At 40.6% G+C, this 19,513-nt stretch overlaps 1 protein-coding gene across 1 annotated transcript in view; it reads right to left on the bottom strand.

The window, feature by feature from the left end:
* The window catches only part of brip1 (BRCA1 interacting helicase 1), a 312,184-nt gene that overhangs the window by 206,756 nt on the left and 85,915 nt on the right, over positions 1 to 19,513 (bottom strand). Inside the window, exons 8-11 of the mRNA XM_063031229.1 lie at positions 6,148 to 6,369; positions 5,845 to 6,044; positions 4,319 to 4,451; positions 1,167 to 1,321 (exon numbers count right to left, since the gene is read on the bottom strand). Coding sequence (XP_062887299.1) covers positions 1,167 to 1,321; positions 4,319 to 4,451; positions 5,845 to 6,044; positions 6,148 to 6,369 — 710 coding nt within the window. The remainder of the gene's footprint in view (positions 1 to 1,166; positions 1,322 to 4,318; positions 4,452 to 5,844; positions 6,045 to 6,147; positions 6,370 to 19,513) is intronic.

The following is a 19,513-nucleotide window of genomic DNA, read 5'->3' on the forward strand; positions in this document are numbered from 1 at the left end:
TTGCAAAATTAATTTTAAAAATTAATATCTGTTTCTAAAATAATCACTTTAATCCAAAGTTTTTAAAACACATTTATTTTCATCCACAGATGGAAGCAATCCCTTCACTGTAAGCTCATAAAAGTAATAACCTTGAAGAAAATGTATTGCAATCCACTCAGATATGTTTAATTGGAAATGATCCTAGGTTTTAATATTGTAACTATCATGTTGTCTGATGCACTGGATTAAACTTAACCCTTGGTGTTCCACCTCTGAGATTTGGGCTAAACAATGTCACCATTTGAAATTTGCATGGACAAACTCAATTCTGATTTTTTTTTTATAAAGGGGGCTCAATTAGAGTAATGAGAATGCCTCCATGTATAACTGCCACCATTTCAGTAAATATTATAAAATATCTAAGTAAAACGCAGGAAAACATTTTGCTGCTGGCAGTAAAGTGCTCATCTAAGATTTTAACAGCATTCCAGAAGCTATATTCTCAATGTAAGGCACAACTGCTTGAACGCAAAATATATTACAAAGACCATTTCTGAAAAACTGACATTTTGCAGAATTTCATTACCAGGATACATAAATGTGAATATCCTTTAGGTATTACAACGAATTAAGTGCTGGTGTAACAAAGTGCCAACTAAGAGCCCAATTATTGATTTGTGAGGAATCTGTTTAGCTTCAGAAATGTATGTTTGGATAATTTCATTTCTTTTGCCCTTTAACTTTCCATATATGGCAGAAACATTATCAACAATAATAAACAAATGCCAGAAATTATCAGGTACTAACAGATGCAACTACTAATTTTATGCAACTTACTCCCAAGATTTTAGAAATAGGAATACAGACATACAGCATATATTGTAATCCTTTTCCTAATCCATGATTGATTTAAATTGATTGGGCTTTTGATTTTTGCATTGGCATGAGTATTATACACAAAGATCTGCCCAATAAAATCTCAATAAACATGGAACACAGAAAATGGAGATTCCACCATAGCTAGATATTGTACAGTATAAATAGATTTTGCTCACAATTTATATGAATTTTTTAGCTGGCGTATTAAACTAAACATAAGTTGTTTATAGAGCTGCAGCTTCAAATAATTAGTTTAAGCTTTAAAAAAACCACAGCTGTCACAGTCCAAAGATCAATCTATTCACCTGCTGTTGTCCCTGAACAAAAAATCAAGTACCATGAAGAGTCCTTTCAGCACCATTTGTGTTGAAGCACTTATAGTTGGAACCGTTACTGACTCCTCCTGTCCATTCAGCACCACTATCTTTTCTTCCTTCTCTATCACAGCATCCAGACGTTTCTGCACATCAGAAGTTCATTCATACATTAAGATTACTATCAATCACCTCATTTAGCATCACAATATTAAAAGTGAATGACAAAGTTATCTTTTATCCCAATAATTATCAACATTAAGTTACAGTATTTTCAACAGCTGTAGTTGCAGATTAGTCATAGTTATACAGCACAGAAAAAGGCCCATCAGCCCAACTCATCTGTGCTGACCAAGCTGTCTACCAGAACTAGACCCACTTCTCCACGTTCAGATCTAGATTTATCACATGTATATCAAAACATACAGAGAAACGCATCATTGGTGTTAATAAACAGCACACCCAAGGATGTGCTGGAGGAAGCCGGCAAGTGTCGCCACACATATCCTTCCAAATCTTCCCTAGCCACGTATGTATCGGAATCAACAGTCATAAAATGCTGGAGGATTCAACAGTTCAGGTAGCATCTATGGAAATGAATAAACATCGATGTTTCGGGCCAAGACCCAGGGACTAAATGTTTTTTTTAATGTGATCAGCCACTTCTACATCTTCCTCTGGCAACCCCTTAGGTTCCTTCTAAATCTTTTCCCTCTCATCTTAAACCTCCATCCTCTAGTTTCAGACTCCTTTACCCTGGGGGAAAAAGACAATTCACCTTATTTATATCCCTCATTATTTCATATGCCTCCATGAGGTCACCCCTCCACCTTCTATGCTCCAAGATAAAAAAAAATCCAGCCTGTCCTCTCCCATTAACTCAAGCCTTCCAGTCCCAGTAAAATCTTGGCACATCATTTCTGCACACTTTCCAATTTAATGACAGTAGACAGTGCAGGAGCCATGCATCTGTTCTCCATCTGCATTGTATTCTGTGTTGTCCATTTATTATGTTTATTATGATAACTAGTCACATGGGTGGGGGCATGGTCATATCTTTTGCTGACCAGTTAGTTATGCTTCATTTTGTTTAATTCTCACACAAATTTAAAATCACTAGTCACAGTTTCATAAGGTTCATTGCTTCAAGATAGTCTTTTTTGCAAGTTGCTAATAAAGGATCGAATATATTCTTCAACTTTTGGAACATTATTAATGGATTGATTGGAGGGTGTGTCATACAAGGATAACAATCTATGGGGCTCACCAGCAGCGGCATTGATTTTTTAGAATTGGGTCATATTCTGCATGGAGGTCGGTGACCAGTAGTGTGCCTCAGGGATCTGTTCTGGGACCCCTTCTCTTCATGATTTTTATAAATGACCTGGATGAGGAAGTGGAGGGATAGGTTAGTAAATTTGCTGATGACACAAAGGTTGGGGGTGTTGTGGATACTGTGTAGGCTTGTCAGAAGTTACAGCAGGACATCAGTAGGTTGCAAAACTGGGCTGAGAAGTGGCAGATGGAGTTCAACCCAGATAAGTGTGAGGTTGTTCATTTTGGTAGGTAAAATATGATAGCAGAATATAGTATTAATGGTAAGACTCTTGGCAGTGTGAAGGATCAGAGGGATCTTGGAGTCCGAGTCCATAGGACACTCAAAGCTGCCGCACAGGTTGACTCTGTGGTTAAGAAATCATACAGTGCATTGGCCTTCATCATCCATGGGATTGAGTTTAAGAGCCAAAAGGTAATGTTACAGCTTTATAGGACCCTGGTTAGACCTCACTTGGAGTACTGTGCTCAGTTCTGGTTGCCTCACTACAGGAAGGATGCGGAAACTATAGAAAGGGTGCCGAGGAGATTTACAAGGATGTTGCCTGGATTGGGGAGCATGCCTTATGAGAATAGGCTGAGTGATGGAGGATGAGAGGTGACCTGACAGAGGTGTACAAGATGATGACAGGCATTAATCATGTGGATAGTCAGAGGCTTTTTCCCAGGGCTGAACTGGCTAACACGAGAGAGCACAATTTTAAGGTGCTTAGAAGTAGGTACAGAGCAGATGTCAGGGGCAAGTTTTATGATGCAGAGTGTGGTGGGTGCATGGAATGGGCTGCCGGCGACGGTGGTGGAGGCGGGTATGATAAGGTGTTTTAGGAGACTCCTGGATAGGTACATGGAGCTTAGAAAAAGAGGTCTGTGGGTAACCTGAGGTAATTTCTAAAACAAGTACATGCTCGGCACAGCATCATGGACTGAAAGGCCTGTATTGTGCTGAACGTTTTTCTATGTTTCTATGTAGAATTGGCCGCTACAGGCAGCTTTGGAGTCATCAGTAGAACAGTATTAATGAATGATAAGATTTCTCCAAAAGATAAGAGGTATCTGTGGTGAGAATTTCCTGTTTTCTATCGTTTGCTGCTGCCATTTCAAATGGATCCCTGTAGCTGTAATATTATCTAACTGCCTAAATAGCGAATTAAAGAAGTTTCAGATATAATCTCAAAATAGCTCATTTGTAATTAACTCCTTAAACAGTATACATTATTTGAATATTTACATATGATCGAGGTAAAATCCATGATATTGTAAAATAATGAAATAGCATTTCAAAGCTCCTCATATTTTGAAATAGTCACCAAGACCATGATCTAAAATGCAGTTATTTTAATAATTACATTCACAATTGGCCCTATAATCTCCAAGTCCATTAAAAACAACTTCAGATTTTGACTCCTGGATCCAAGACCACAGGTAATTAACCAATTAAGCATTTAAAAAATTATGTCCGAAGTTCTTTCCTGATAGGTTACAAAGCAAACCACTTGCCAAATGCATATCACAAATGGTATCTAGTAAAATCACCTCAACAACCAGTTCTCATTTGCTCACTGTGAGAAATACCAGATATCTCTTTGTGTAGTATGCATAAAATTATTGCAAATGTTAGAGATTTAAAAGTTAGTTAACAACAGCATTGGCTAAACTTCTGATACGTTCTTTAGAGTGAAGGTTTGGAAATTGTGATAGGGGAAACAAGAGAAGGAAATTCAAAACCTGAAGTTAGATGTAGCTTCACATTTTATCAAGAGCTTCATGTTTTACCGAACTCTTCTTAATCTTATTAACAATCAAATTACCTGCAGCATATTAAATGTAGCACTAGTTAATCCCCAGTTGTGAAAAATATTTATCATTTCTTTCCCATTCCAGACTTTGCAAGATGTTTCAAATTCCCGCTCCACCAGATGGCCAGAACTCTCCTTTAGCCAGCTGCAAAATAAAATTGCACAAGCAGCCATTAATAGTTAAATTACAACTCTGCAAAAGCATTTCTCATTTATTAATTGGCATCTGCTCCACAATGAGCATATTGAAGATTGTGTGATATTTTCTCAACATAGAATAAACTTAAACTCCATAAAACATACAATGAAATGTTAACTTAATGGCACCAGGGCCATGCCAAACTCATATGCCAATACTACACCAAAAAGGAACACTAAATATGGCAATAGTGAGAAAAACTGCATTTCTCCCCAAGGAATAAAATAACTGGGCAACAAAACTTCAATAATGGAACAGAGGAAGAAAGAGAGGAAGTTCTGCTTTTTAGCTTCCTTCCTAAGTCCCCATATTCACTCTTCAGGACCTCAAGGGTAGAATCTCTGCACTGCTGCTTGTGCCATGCATTTCCGTTCTCTAGCTATGTCACTGGTACCAAAATGTACCATGACTTCCAGCTGCTCAACCTCCCCTTAAAAATGCTGTGCACTCAATGCGAGATGTCCCTTACCCTGGGTCCTGGGAAGCAACCTACCATCCACCTTGTTCTCATCTACAGAATCAGTTCACCTAATGAATCTCCTATCACTACCACTCTCTTCTTCTACCCCTTTCCTATCTGAGCAAGAGGCTCAGTATCAGAGACCTGACAGCTGCAGCTTTCCCCTAATAGGTCATACCCCATAATCCATTGACAAATTAGCAAAATAAGTACCGAAGTTGAATCAATGTAAATAGGAAGCAGGGAGGTAATCTCACCAATGGACCATACACAAACACGAGGAAATCTGCAGATGCTGGAAATTCAAGCAACACACAAAAAATGCTGGTGAACGCAGCAGGCCAGGCAGCATCTATAGGAAGAGGTACAGTCGACGTTTCGGACCGAGATGCTGCCTGGCCTGCTGTGTTCACCAGCATTTTTTGTGAATGGACCATATTATTCATTAACCAAGGCAGTGAACAGTGATCAATTCACAGTAACTTGATCCTCAAGATGAGATTACAGCCTTGCCTACACTCACAAAAATGCCCTTTTAAATAATATGTGCACTGTGGAGTTATGGAAGTCAATTTATTCATGTAAACACAAAAAATTTTGCAGACGCTGTTAGTCCAAAGCAAGGCACACAAAATGCTGGAGGAACTCAGCAGGTCAGGCAGTATCTATGAAAATGAATAAACAATTGACATGTCGGCTGAGAACTTTCTTCAGGACAATTTACATACGTTTTTGTTCTGATGCTCCAAGTATCTAAAATGTGTTCTACAATTCTTTATAATGTAGGATCAATGTTGAAATTTTCCTACTACAGGCTTTTAAAGCATTAAAATAGAAAAAGTTTCCAAACCAAATTGATTCCAAACCAAATATGCATACTTTGTAAAACTATAACAGACAGCCCTCAGTGCCTCATGATCACTTCTCCTGATGTTTTGGTTGACCATGGCGTCCAATTCTTCGCGAGCAAATAACAGCTGATTTTCTGTGACACTAAAACTAGAAGATTCCCTTGCACAGTCTTCAATGTTATGTGCTTCATCAAAGATAAGAATTTGGCCTTTCAAGTTAATCTTCATCTATTACAAGACAAAAAAATATAAAGGAGTTACAGCAATCACCATGCACATTCCCAGCAACACATAAACTAATATTGAGACCTTTTCTTTCAAAAGTACTTACACTCTCCCTTATTTGTGGGTCCAGAAGATAATTATATGGGCAAAATACAATATCTGCCTCTTGCATCAATTCACGTGCCACAAAGTAAGTACATGAGCGAAGCTTCTTTCCCAGGCTTATCAACTCTTCAATGTCCCAAGCAACTCGCAAACCATGAATCCCCTGTAAAGAACTTTGTTCCTTCATTTTATGGACACCATGATAGTAACGGCATGATTTTCCCTACAATCGGAAAACAAACGATGTTACCTGTAGTGATGAAAGAGTCATGATAATCTGCAGCATTTAAGATTTGAGACACAAGAAAGACTACAGACGTTGGTAATCTGGAGCAGAACACAAAATATTGGAGGAACTCAGCAGATGAGGTAGCATCAATAAAGGGAAATGGATAGTCCATGTTTTGGACCGAGACCCCTCATCACGATACTGATGAAGAATTGATACTTTATGTCACAAGGGAAGTATATTTTATGGAAATATTGAAGTGAATAATTAGCTACTGATTCTCATGTGGATAAAGGTGTAGGCACTGAAGTTCTATAAAAATATCAACTAACAAAGTGCATTTAGAAAAATGTTTTATTTTCAGGATTTACTCATGGTGCTTTTGTGAAGTCAAGAAGTTTGAAGAATTTGCACAGATTGCACTGCGTCAACAAAGGGCAACTAACTTAATTGATAGAATATGAACCCATTCACTTTTCCACTTACCTTTTAAAACAGTGATAAAGATCAGCAGATTTGAATAGAAAACAAGAGACCTTTTTCCCAGGGCAGAAATGTCTAATACCAGGGGGTGTAAATCTTAAGGTGATTGGAAGAAAGTATAGGAGAGATATCAAAGACAAGTGTTTTTTTGAGAGAGAATGGTTAAGTGTGAGATAGAGACAGATACATTTGGTGCATTTAAGAAATCCATAAATAGGACATGGATGATAGAAAAATGAAGAGCTACGTAGGAGGAAAGGGTATCTTAATTAATTAAAGATTGATCTTAAGAGTAGGTTAAAAGGTCGGCACAAAATTATGGGCCAAAGGGTCTATACTGTGTGGTAGTGTTCCACGTTCTATGATATATAGTACTTAAATGATTGCTCCAGCAGAAAGTATCTGCTTAAAATTTATGCCCCAATTGTAGCATAACAGTTTACTCAAAATAACACACAAAACTATGAAGCAGAAAAAAACCCCAGTCCAAATTTTTATTTGCAGTATTGAATGGTGTGGTTACACTACTGCTTCACAGCTCCCAGTAACCTCATTCCAGTTTCAACTTCCAGTGCTGCCTGGGTGAAGTTTGCTCACTCCCCTGGTGACTATAGTTTCCCCCTGGGTGTTCTGGTTTTTCACTACCTTCCAAAGGTGTTGGGGCTGGTAGGTTGTTTGGCTGCCGTAAAACGCCTGTAGCAGTAACTCAAACAAACCAGTGCTGCTGGAGACCTCGCACAGGTACTTATCCTGTATGACATGCCCTCTGATCAATCAAGTAATAGTCAAACAAATGTATTTGATCCTTTATTAGCAACTAACAAAATTATACAATCTCGAAGGTTGGGTGTGTTTTGGATAATGTGGAGGGCTGTCAGAGGTTACAGCGGGACATCGATAAGAAGCAAAACTGGGCTGAGAAGTGGCAGATGGAGTTCAACCCAGATAAGTGTGAGATGGTTCATTTTGGTAGGTCAAATATGATGGCAGAATATAATAATGGTAAGACTCTTGGCAGTGAGAAGGATCAGAGGGATCTTGGGGTCCGAGTCCATAGGGCACTCAAAACTGCTGCACAGGTTGACTGTTTGGTTAAGAAGGCATACAATGTATTAGTCTTCATCAACCACGGGATTGAGTTTAAGAGCCGAGAGGTAATATTACAGCTATATAGGACCCTGATCAGACCCCACTTGGATTACTCTGCTCAGTTCTGGTCACCTCACTACAGCAAGGATGTGGAAACTATAGAAAAGGGCGCAGAGGAGATTTACAAGGATATTGCCTGGATTGGGGAGCATGCCTTATGAGAATAGGTTGAGTGAACTTGGCCTTTTCTTCTTGGAGCAGCAGAGGATGAGAGGTAACCTGATAGAGATGTATAAGATGATCATGTGGATATTCAGAGGCTTTTTCCCAGGGCTGAAATGGCTAACACGAGAGGGCACAGTTTTAAGGTGCATGGAAGTAGGTACAGAGGAGATGTCAGGGGTAAGTTTTTTTAAAAAAAACGCAGTGGTGCGTGCAATTCATCTTGAAATTCAGCTACAGTTGGCAAATATGACGTTATGGCCATCTCTGAAACTTGGCTAGTGGATGGCTGCCATTGGGAGCTTGACATCCAAGGATATACAGTATATTGGAAAGATAGGTTAGTAGGCAGAGAGGGTAGTGTGGCTCTATGTAAAAGATTTAATAGTAAATCATTGAAAAGAGATGACATAGGATTTGAAGGTGTAGAGTCTCTAAGGGTTGAGTTAAGAAATAGCAAGGGTAAAAGGACCCTAATGGCAGTTGTATACAGGCCTCCAAGCAGCAGCCGGATGTGGATTACAAATTACAGCAGGAGATAGAAAAGGAGTATCAGAGGGGCAATGTCATGATAATCGTTGGGGATTTTAACATGAAAGTGGATTGGGAAAGCCAGGTCAGTACTGGACCTCAAGAGACAGAATTTGTAGAATGTGCTTTTTAAAACAGCTTGTTGTTAAGTTGGGCAATGATCCGGAGGTGATAAGAGAGCTCAAAGAACCCTTAGGGAACAGTGATCACAATATGATCAAGTTCACATTGAAATTTGAGAGGGAAAAATAAAATCCAAGTGTCGGTAATTCAGTGGAATAAAGGAAATTACAATGGCATGAGAGGGGAATTGGCCGAAGTTGACTGGAAAGGGACATTTGCAGGAAAGACAGCAGAGCAGCAATGGTTGAAGTTCCTGCGAAAAATGAGGGAAGTGCAAGACAAATATATTCCAAATAAGAAGAAATTTTCAAAGGGAAGAAGGACACTACGGTGGCTGACAAGTGAATTCAGAGCCAAAGTAAAAACAAATGAGAGGGCATACAAGAAACCCAGAGCTAGTAAGAAGATAGAGGATTGGAGGGGCTTGTAAAAACTTGCAACTAAGAAGGTTATTCGGAAGGAGAAGATAAATTATGAGAGGAAGTTGGCGACTAATATCAAAGAAGATACTAAAAGGTTTTTTTTAAGTATATAAAGGGTAAAAGAGAGTCAAGGGTAGATATAGGACCAATACAAAATGGTGCTGGAGATATTGTAATAAGAGATGCAGAGAAGGCAGAGGAGATGAATACGTATTTTGCATCAGTTTTCACAGTGGAAGATGTCTGCAGTATACCAGATATTCAAGAGCGTCAGGGAAGTGAAGTTTGTGCAGTGAAAATTATGAGTGAGAAGGTGCTCAGGAAGCTGAATGGTCTGAGGGTGGATAAATCTCCTGGACCTGATGGAATGCACCCTCAGGTTCTGAAGGAAGTAGCTGGAGAGATTGTGGACGCATTAACGATGATCTTTCAAGAATCGATAGATTTTGGCACTGTACCAGATGACTGGAAAATTGCAAATGTTACTCCGCTATTTAAGAAGGGTGGGAGGCAGCAGAAAGGAAATATAGACCTGTTAGACTTTTTAACTTACGTTATGTTTTGTATTTTTTTTCACGGTAACACGTCAAAGCTGCACCCTCTCTAACATGCTGGTAGAGAGAGCTTTATTTGGGTTTTTAGCACTGGAAATAGTTACATTCCGAACATGTCTCATTAGCGGGACAGAAGCATGGTGTATTTCAGGGACCAGCTGACCGAGCTTATGCCGGCCGGTTTAGCAAGCAGAGCGGCGGACAGCCCCGCTGAAATCTGGAGGAAAACACACACAGGATGCAGAGGGGGATCACAAAGTCGAGGAAAGAGGACCGGGTCGAGGCAACAGAGACTTATGGAGAAGAGGAGTTCGGGGGGTAATAAAATGGATGAGTTCACAGCGCTAGCCAGGCATCAGAGAACATTTTGGGAGTGCAGAGTTATGTGTTTCACTGGAACGGGGCTGCACGGGGACATACCCGATCAAAACTTCTCCATGGACGGCTTCCAGCCGTTCGGGCTGACCGGAAGTGTACTTACAGCGGTAAGCGTAAAGGAGTTGGGTGCTTACTGTTCTGGTTAACAACAGATGGTGCAATCCGGGTCATATTACGATCGAGGAACGTGTTTGTAGACCGGATATTGAACTTTTTGCTGTTGGACTTCGGCTATATTCCACCGAGATACAACAGTGGGCAGCACGGGAGGTCGTTCCTGCCTGTGGCCATCGAACTTGCAGCTCCTCTTGTGGAGGGTCAGACACCCTGAGCCAATAGTCTGGTCTTGGAATAATTTTCCATCTGGCATAGTTTGCATTTTGTTGTTTGATTGTTTGTGGTTTTTGTATTGCTATATTTATGCTCTATTCTTGGTTGGTGCGGCTGTAACAAAACCCAATCTCCCTCAGGATCAATAAAGTATATCTATCTATCTACCTAGACTGACCAGTGATTGGGAGTTGTTCGAATCAATTCTTAGGGATGAGATTACAGAGTACCTGGAGGTACATGACAAGACAGGCCAAAGCCAGCATGGATTCCTGAAAGGAAAATCCTACCTGACAAACCTACTGCAATTCTTTGAGGAAATTACAAGCAGGGTATACAAAGAAGATGCAGTAGACGTGGTGCACTTGGATTTTCAGAAGGCCTTTAACAAAGTGCCACACATGAACTACTTAGCAAGGTAAGAGCCCATGGAATTACAGGGAAGTTACTAGCGTGAGTGCAGCATTGGCTGGTGGGCAGAAAACAGAGTGAGAATAAAGGAATCCTATTCTGGCTGGCTGCCGGTTACCAGTGGAGTTTCACAGGGGTCAGTATTGGGACAGTTGCTTTTTACAATGTATGTCAATGATTTGGACTACGGTAATGGATCTGTCACTAAATTTACCGATGATACAAAGATAGGTGGAGGAGCGGGTAGTGTTAAGGAAACAGAGAGACTGCAGAGAGACTTAGATAGTTTAGGAGAACAGGCAAAGAAGTGGCAAATGAAAAACAATGTTGGAAAGTGTATGGTCATGCACTTTGGTGGAAGAAATAAACGGGCAAGCTATTATTTAGATGGGGAGAGAATTCAAAATGCAAAGATGCAAAGGGACTTGGGAGTCCTTATGCAAGATACCCTTAAGGATAACCTCCAGATTGAATTGGTGGTGAAGAAGACAAATGCAATGTTGGCATTCATTTCTAGAGGTATAGAATACAAGAATAGGAATGTGATGTTGAGGCTCTATAAGGCAGCGGTCCCCAACCACCAGGCCACGGACCAGTACCGGGCCGCAAAGCACGTGCTACCGGGCCACGAGGAAACGATATGATTTGGCGATGTGAGTCAGCTGCACCTTTCCTCATTCCCTGTCATGGTCACTGTTGAGCTTGAAAGCGCGCGAGGTCACTACGCACGCGTCATCTATGGCAGCGCAAGAAGGAGATCAATTCCTCGAGCTTGCAAATGACGGCGGGCTGAAAAGTATGTTTGACATAAGATCTCTGCCAGCATTCTGGATCAAAGTCAAGGCTGAATATCCTAAGATAGCCACGAAAGCAGTGAAAACGTTGCTTCCATTTCCAACGTATCTCTGCAATGAATGCAATGAAAACTAAATGGTGGAATAGACTGGACATAAGGAACCCCCTTCAAGTATCGCTGTCTCCTGTCACCCCTCGATAGGACCGACTTGTTGCAGGAAAACAAGCCCAGGGCTCCCACTGATTCAGCGATATTGGTGTGTTGCAATGATTATATATGTTCATACGGGGGAAAATATGTGCTGTGTGTTTAATATCTTAAAATGTTATGATGCTATTGACTTATAAGTGACCTATATAACCATATAACAATTACAGCATGGAAATAGGCGATCTCAGCCCTTCTGGTCCTTGCCGAACGCTACTCTCACCTAGTCCCGCCGACCTGCACTCAGCCCATAACCCTCCATTCCTTTCCTGTCCACATAGCTATCCAATTTTTCTTTAAATGATAATATCTAACCTGCCTCTACCACTTCTACTGGAAGTTCGTCAACACTAACTTCAAGCTCCCCTGATAATTGACTCATCACTATATTCATGCGAGGAAAATATGCGCTGTGTGTTTAATATTAAATTCGTTAGATAAACCCTTTTAGAAACGAAACTGAGTGTATTAGCCACTTATCACCTATATTCCGGTCGTGATTAACAACCACCCCCAACCCCCCAATCGAACAGAATCGCCAAAAATGATTTGTGTGTGGGGGGGGGGCAGAAATAGGCAGATCACGCATGCGCACTGATGCCCACGCAAGGCTTCATGGTCATTGTAGTCTTTCTCGGGGCAAATACAACGTATTTGACTGCAACTCTTGTCCGTTGGCAACCCTACACCCCCCCCCACCCCCACCCCCCACCAGTCGGCCGGTCCACAAGAATATTGTCAATATTAAACCAGTCCGCAGTGCAAAAAGGGTTGGAGACCCCTGCTCTAAGGCACTTGTGAGACCACACTTGGAATATTGTGTGCAGTTTTGGGCTCCTTATTTTAGAAAGGATATACTGACATTGGAGAGGGTTCAGAGAAGATTCACGAGAATGATTCCAGGAATGAAAGGGTTACCATATGAGGAACGTCTGGCAGCTCTTGGGCTGTACTCCCTGGAGTTCAGGAGAATGAGGGGGGAATCTCATAGAAACATTCCAAATGTAGGGCTGGCTGGTGGCGCAATGACATCAGCGCCGGACTCTGGAACAGATGTTCCAGGGTTCAGACCAGGTCGGGTCCGCTCCCGAGTACACTTTCCATCCGTGCGGGGTTGAGTGTCAAGATCGCAACTCGACCTCGTAAAGTAAAAGGAAAAATACTGCGAAATGTCTGTGTGAGGAGTGACACGTCACGCAGTCTCTCTCTCTCTCGCTCCGCGCCTTGTAAAGGCATGAAAAAGACATCGTCCCACCAACATCGCACATGCACGGACGCACGCACATGCGTGAGAAAAAAAAGAAACATTCCAAATGTTAATAGGCCTGAACAGATTAGATATGGCAAAGTTATATCCCATGGTAGGGGATTCTAGGACAAGAGGGCATGACTTCAGGATTGAAGGATGTCCTTTTAGAACTGATATGCGAAGAAATTACTTTAGTCAGAGGGTGGTAAATCTGTGGAATTTGTTGCCACAAGCGACTGTGCAAGCCAAGTCATTGGGTATATTTAAGGCAGAGATAGATTGGTACTTGATTTGCCATGGCATCAAAAGGTATGGGGTAAAAGCAGGGGAGTGGGAATGACTGGAAGAATTGGATCAGCCCATGATTAAATGGCAGAGCAGACTTGATGGGCCGAATGGCCAGCTTCTGCTCCTATATCTTTTGGAGGGCGTGGAATGGGCTGCCAGTGACAGTGGTGGAGGCAGACACAATAGGGTATTTTAAGACACACCTGGATAGGTACATGGACCTTAGAAAAATAGAGGGCTATGGGTAACCCTAGGTAATTTCTAAAGTAAGTACATGTTCAGTACAGCATTGTGGGCCAAAGGGCCTGTATTACGCTATAGGTTTTCTATGTTTCTATGTTTTTAAAACAGTATGAAAAAGGCTTCTAGAGAACAATCTAACCAAAACCGAATCAGATAAGAGTTAGAGGTAGAAGGTACATGAGTCTCAGGACTCATATCATCATGTTCAAGAACAGTTACCACACCTAAACCATCAGGCTCTTGAACAAAAGGGGATAACTACACTTACTTGCCCCATGATTGAGATGTTCCTGCAACCAATGATCTTACTCTAAGGTCTCTTTATCTCATTCTCATCATTTAATGCTATTTATTTATACTTGCATTTTCACAGTATGTTGCCTTCTGCAACCTAGTTGATCTTTCATTGATCCTGTTATAGTTTACTATTCTATAGAATTGCTAAGTATGTCCACAGGAAAATGAATTTCACGGTTGTATATGGTAACATTTATGTACTTTGATCATAAAATATACTTTGAACTTTGAAGAATGTGCAGAAAGCAGATGGCACAAGTAAATGTAAGGTAAACTGAAAGCGAGAATGACATCAGATAGCAGGAAACATCAAAGATAAAAACACAAGTCAGGTCAATTGTTTCCTAGCGTTACTTTTCGGTTACTGGAGCTAGCATGAAAGCTGAAAATTAATTGAATTGTAGATCAGCTGATTAGTTCAGGCAAATCAGTAACTAAGTACCCACAAAATTTTACAATTATATAAACATTCTGGAATTCTGGAAATCCAAACATCTGGATGAATGATGTTGTCAAATCCTATCAGGACATCTGTAGAGTTTCAATTCAATTAATTAAATAATCTAGAATAAAAAACTTTTATCATTTACAAGTGACCCTGAAACTGCTGGATGATTGTAAATATTCATCTAGTTCATTAATATCTATTAGGGAAGAAAAGCTGTTGTTGCCTCTGTTCTCTGATGTGTATATCATTGGACCTGCAGTTACGTGGCTTATACAAATTGAGGTTCAAGTTTATTGTCATTTCAACTATACTGTATACATATATACTGTCAAACAGAACAAGGTTCCTCCAGACCAAGGTGCACAACACAATATGTATACCTCACACACAACATAAAGTAATATTACCACAAATAAAGTAACAACTAATAAGGTGTATTTACATCACAAATTAAAAAGTAAACAGTATAACGCTACTGGTGCTCCATACATGGTGAGACCTAGGTGGAGGCAGGGAGTTCAGTAGTCTCATGGCTCGGGGGAAGAAACTGTTTCCAATCCCAACAGTCCTTCTCTTAATGCTGTGGTGCCTCCTGCCTGATGGTTGGGGGTAGGGGGGGGGTAGCACTCCTGTTAAGTATCTTGGCTGGATGGAAGACAGAACCCAATGATCCTTTCAGCAAGTCCTGTAGGGTCTTGCAGTCAGGGTTTTGAAATTCCCTTATCAGAGAGTGATGCAGCTGGTCAGTGCACTCTCAATGACTGGTTAGAATGGGAGGGAAGCCTAGCTCACCTCAATTCCCTCAGGAACTGGAGACACTGCTGTGCTTTCTTGATTAAAGAGGTGGTGTTGAGAGACCCATTATCTGCACTCCCAGAATCTCTGTCCATGAAGGAGCTGCTTAAGTGCAGTGAGGAGTGGTAGCTTGCACTTTCCTAAATTCAAAAATCACCTCTTTAGTCTTCCCACATTGAGACTCAAGTTGTTGTTTTTTCATTATTCTACCAGCCGCTCTACCTCCTCTCTGTATGCCATCTCATCATCCTTAGCTTCCTCTGAAATGAACTAGCCAGTTACTCAAATTTTACTAAACTACCATAAGCAAAAGATGGCCTAACTAACAACAAACTAAGCCTACATTCAAATATAATGAAGACTCGGCCAGCTTAGTTGGTTATGTAAAGTTTACATAATATTTGATGGCATGGCTAATTTGGAAATCCCAATGCAGAGAGAGAAAACTAGAACTAGTCATTATGGAATCAGGCCAGCATTCTACTCACATTCATTAATCTCTATGATTTAGAGTGATTTACCAAAAGCTGGAGAATTCAACATTTAGGCTACAATGTACCTAATAGAAGATGAGGTGTTACTCTCATACTCAACAATTGAATTATTTTTGTCATTTATAGTAATCTTTATGTTTTTGCATCATACTGCTGCCACAAAACAATAAATTTCATGTTAAATGTCAGTGATAATAAATCCAATTCTGATTCAAGCTTCGTAGCTTTCATTTAATAGTGCAGAGTAGGAAAGGAAAAGCAAATTAAAGTGATCGGCAACTGGAAGCTCAGGATCATTCATGTGGACTGGATGCAGGTGCTCAGATTGCCCTGTCTTTGTTTGGTTTGTACAGAGCAGAAGAGGCCACACTGTGAGCACTGAATGCAGTTACGTGCATTGGAAAAAGGAAAAGTGAATTACTGCTTCTCCTGAACAGACTGTTTAGGTCACTGGATGGTAGAAAAGGAAGATGCGAAAAGACAGGTGTTACATTTCCTCTGGTTACCACAAACAGAATGATAGATGGGGATGGAAAAGTGGACCAGAAGCAATACCTTAGAAATGCTTAAAGGGAAGAGATGGGGAATGTGGTAGTGGAATTTTGTCGGAACTTACAGAAATTACATTGTTAAGGCTGATGGAGTGGACAGTAAAAGCCAGGGGAATTTTGTCCTCACACTGTATAAGAGAAGAAATGGTGAGAGCAGAGTTGTGGGAAATGCATGAAATCTGATCAAGAACTCTGTCACTCTGATATGGTTCAGGAAGAATATTTCACCCATGCAGAATGTCTCCTCTTCAGAGGAAACACAATAAAGATAGTGATCCTACAGCCAACAATCTCTCCGATCCTGGCAATTCAATTTATGAATACTGAAGACAATTAGACAGCTAACAGAATGTTGCCTGTGTGCCTCCATTCTCAACAATGGCAAGGTTCAGCTCATGAGAAAGGCAAGGCTAAAGGATTTCTAAGGATATCCAAAGAATGCACTTTCAAAAGAATGCTCTCTGTTCAAATACAACTCACAGGGATCAATCTGTAAAAACCCACAGCAAACTACAAATTTCAAAGCGGCTCATTTTTAAAATGGACTAAATGTACTTTGCCATTAAACTAATATTTATATGTCTATGTCAATTGTATTTTAACTTTAAGCAGAATTTAGATGCATTCCAAGATGTAGGGAATGGAAAATAGTTAGAAAGCTCCACTGCATACTTTTCATATACCTCCTGGGGCTAATATCAGATGAACATTCACATAAACTTGATAAACAGACCACCAATATCCCAGACCAATGGAAGACAAATATTAAACCAGAAAACAATCATGAGAATCTATCTGCAGATGCACAAAAAATGAAAAGGAAACAAAAGTAGATATAATTTGATTTTGAACGAGGCTATATATTTCAAATTTAATAAAACTTTACTACAAAGACAGTGGATGGTTTTATGAAATAATTCAGCAATCATTGAAAAGAGAATAAGAAACAGAGTTAATGTTATTTAGTAATTAAAAGCAACCTTGTGTCACAGCAGTTAAATATAGTCAAGTCAAGTGAAGTTTATTGTCATTTAACTACATACATACATGTATATAATGTGTGATGTGATAGTTTCCATCAGTAAGAGTTGACCATAGATATTGCGTCCTAGCTGTCTAGGTAGGCAAGTCTGGGCAGTACAATATGGAGAGCAAGCTGCCCCTCTCCACGCATCTGATGAACCAAAAATGGCAGAGACCTATACAGTTTGGTACCAGCAGCGTCACAGGAGTTGCCAGTCAACACTGAACATAGTATAGGACCCCAACTCCAGATTTTTCCCTTGAGTTTTACTCCCTTAGTCTTCCCCATGAGTGGGTATAGCCGCAAGGTAGCAGAGGTTTGAGATCAGAGTTTCCTTCTCCTGGATGAGCTAGCAACCACAGCTGATGAGCCCCATCTGCCCAAAGCAACTGGTTTTAATGTGCCAGTAACCTGCCTTTGCCCCTTCTCCTGTCAGTAGAAACAGTTCCACCAGGCTTAGTAGCCAAGCCACACATGAAGGACAGGAGCTGGACTTGGCTGTCAGAGGCTATTTGCGGCACATGAGATTGGGAGCATTTAATGGGTTTTGGGAGTTTATCTCTATCACCACCCCTAGCTATAACATATATAACCATATAATGTATATAGAAATGAGACAAAGTTTCTTCAAACCAGGGTGTAAAGCACAGTAGTACACATAACACACGATAATTTATCAAGGTAAGGATATCATCTACAGAAGAATCACACATAATTAAAAAACTGAAGTGCATTAATATCAAATACTGTAAAGAATGGAACAGGTTAACCAGCGACACTTTGAATACCATGAGGCCAGCAGATCAGAAGCCGAACACCCTGGGGAAGAAAGTGCTCCTCATCCTGACCAATGGTGTTTTTATGCATCGTAGTCTCCTGCCTGATGGTAGAAAGTCAAAGAGGATAATGGATGGATGGATGGGTAGGATCCTTAATAATACTAAGGGCCTTGCATATGCAGTGCTCCTGATAAATGTACCTGATGGATGGCAGGGAGACCCCTATGATCCTCTCAGCTGTTCTCACAGTCCTTTGAAGGGACTTCTGGTCTGATGGTCGACTATTCCCATACCACATGAAGATGCAACTTGGCAGGGCGGTCTCAATGGTGCCCTTGTAAAATGCAGTTAAGGTAGGGGTGTAAAGAGCCTTGCTTGCCTTAATCTTAGGAAGTGCAGGCGCTGCTGTGCCTTTTTGTACAGGGAGGTGATATTAATTGATCAAGTGAGGTAGATGGAATGAACCCAACTCAATTTTCACTTCTAGCAATTAGGAACTATTGGTGAGACAGAGACAGACAGACAGATATACACACACACACACACACACACACACACACACACACACACACATACACACACATGAAAAAAGGAACTCAAAGGTACTCAGTGGGTCAGGTAGCATCTAAGGAGGGAAATGTATAGTAGACTCGTCAGGTTGAGACCATTTGCTCCTCCACTACTGGTGAGGGTAGTGCCTCAATGGTGCCTATTCTGAGCAAAGGGCTCTGTATGTAGCACTGAAGGTAAACAAGTCAAGTTCATGTTTACTATCATGGGCATACATATGCAGGGTATAAATGCAATAGAGAAGTAGAATTTTGTAGCAGCAGCATATTACTTTAAAACATGACAAACATAAATAGACAACAAAATAAACATAACATTACGGCAAGTTGAGGTATATACATCCTAAGATGGCATTAGGATTTTTCAAGTTAGTTCAAGAACCTGATAGCAGTAGGGAAGAAGCAGTTGTTGAACTTTGAAATGTGGATCTTCAAGCTCCTGTACATCCTGTCTGATAACAACATCAAAAGAGGGCGCGACCCTGGGGGTGAGATCCTTAATTATGGATGTCACCTTCCCAATACATTGCTCTTTAGATGTCCTCACTGGTGAAGAGAGCTGTACCCATGATGGGACAGGCCTAGTCCATCACTCTCTATAGCCTCTTGCATTCCTGTGTATTGGAGCTTCCACACCAGACTGTGATGAAACCAGTCAGAACGCTTTCCACTGTACATCTGTAGAAGCTTGTCAGTGTTGATGACCTGTAGAATCTCTTTAAACTTCTAAGAAAGTAAAGATATTGATATACCATCTTCATGGCTCCATCCAAGGTAGATCCTCCAAGACACCGACGCTCAGGAACTTGAAGCTTCTCACCCTTTTACTTCAGACCCTTCAGTGAGTACTGGTAA

The sequence above is a fragment of the Mobula hypostoma genome, chromosome 23, assembly GCF_963921235.1.
Source record: "Mobula hypostoma chromosome 23, sMobHyp1.1, whole genome shotgun sequence".
In the NCBI taxonomy this organism is placed as follows: Eukaryota; Metazoa; Chordata; class Chondrichthyes; order Myliobatiformes; family Myliobatidae; genus Mobula; species Mobula hypostoma.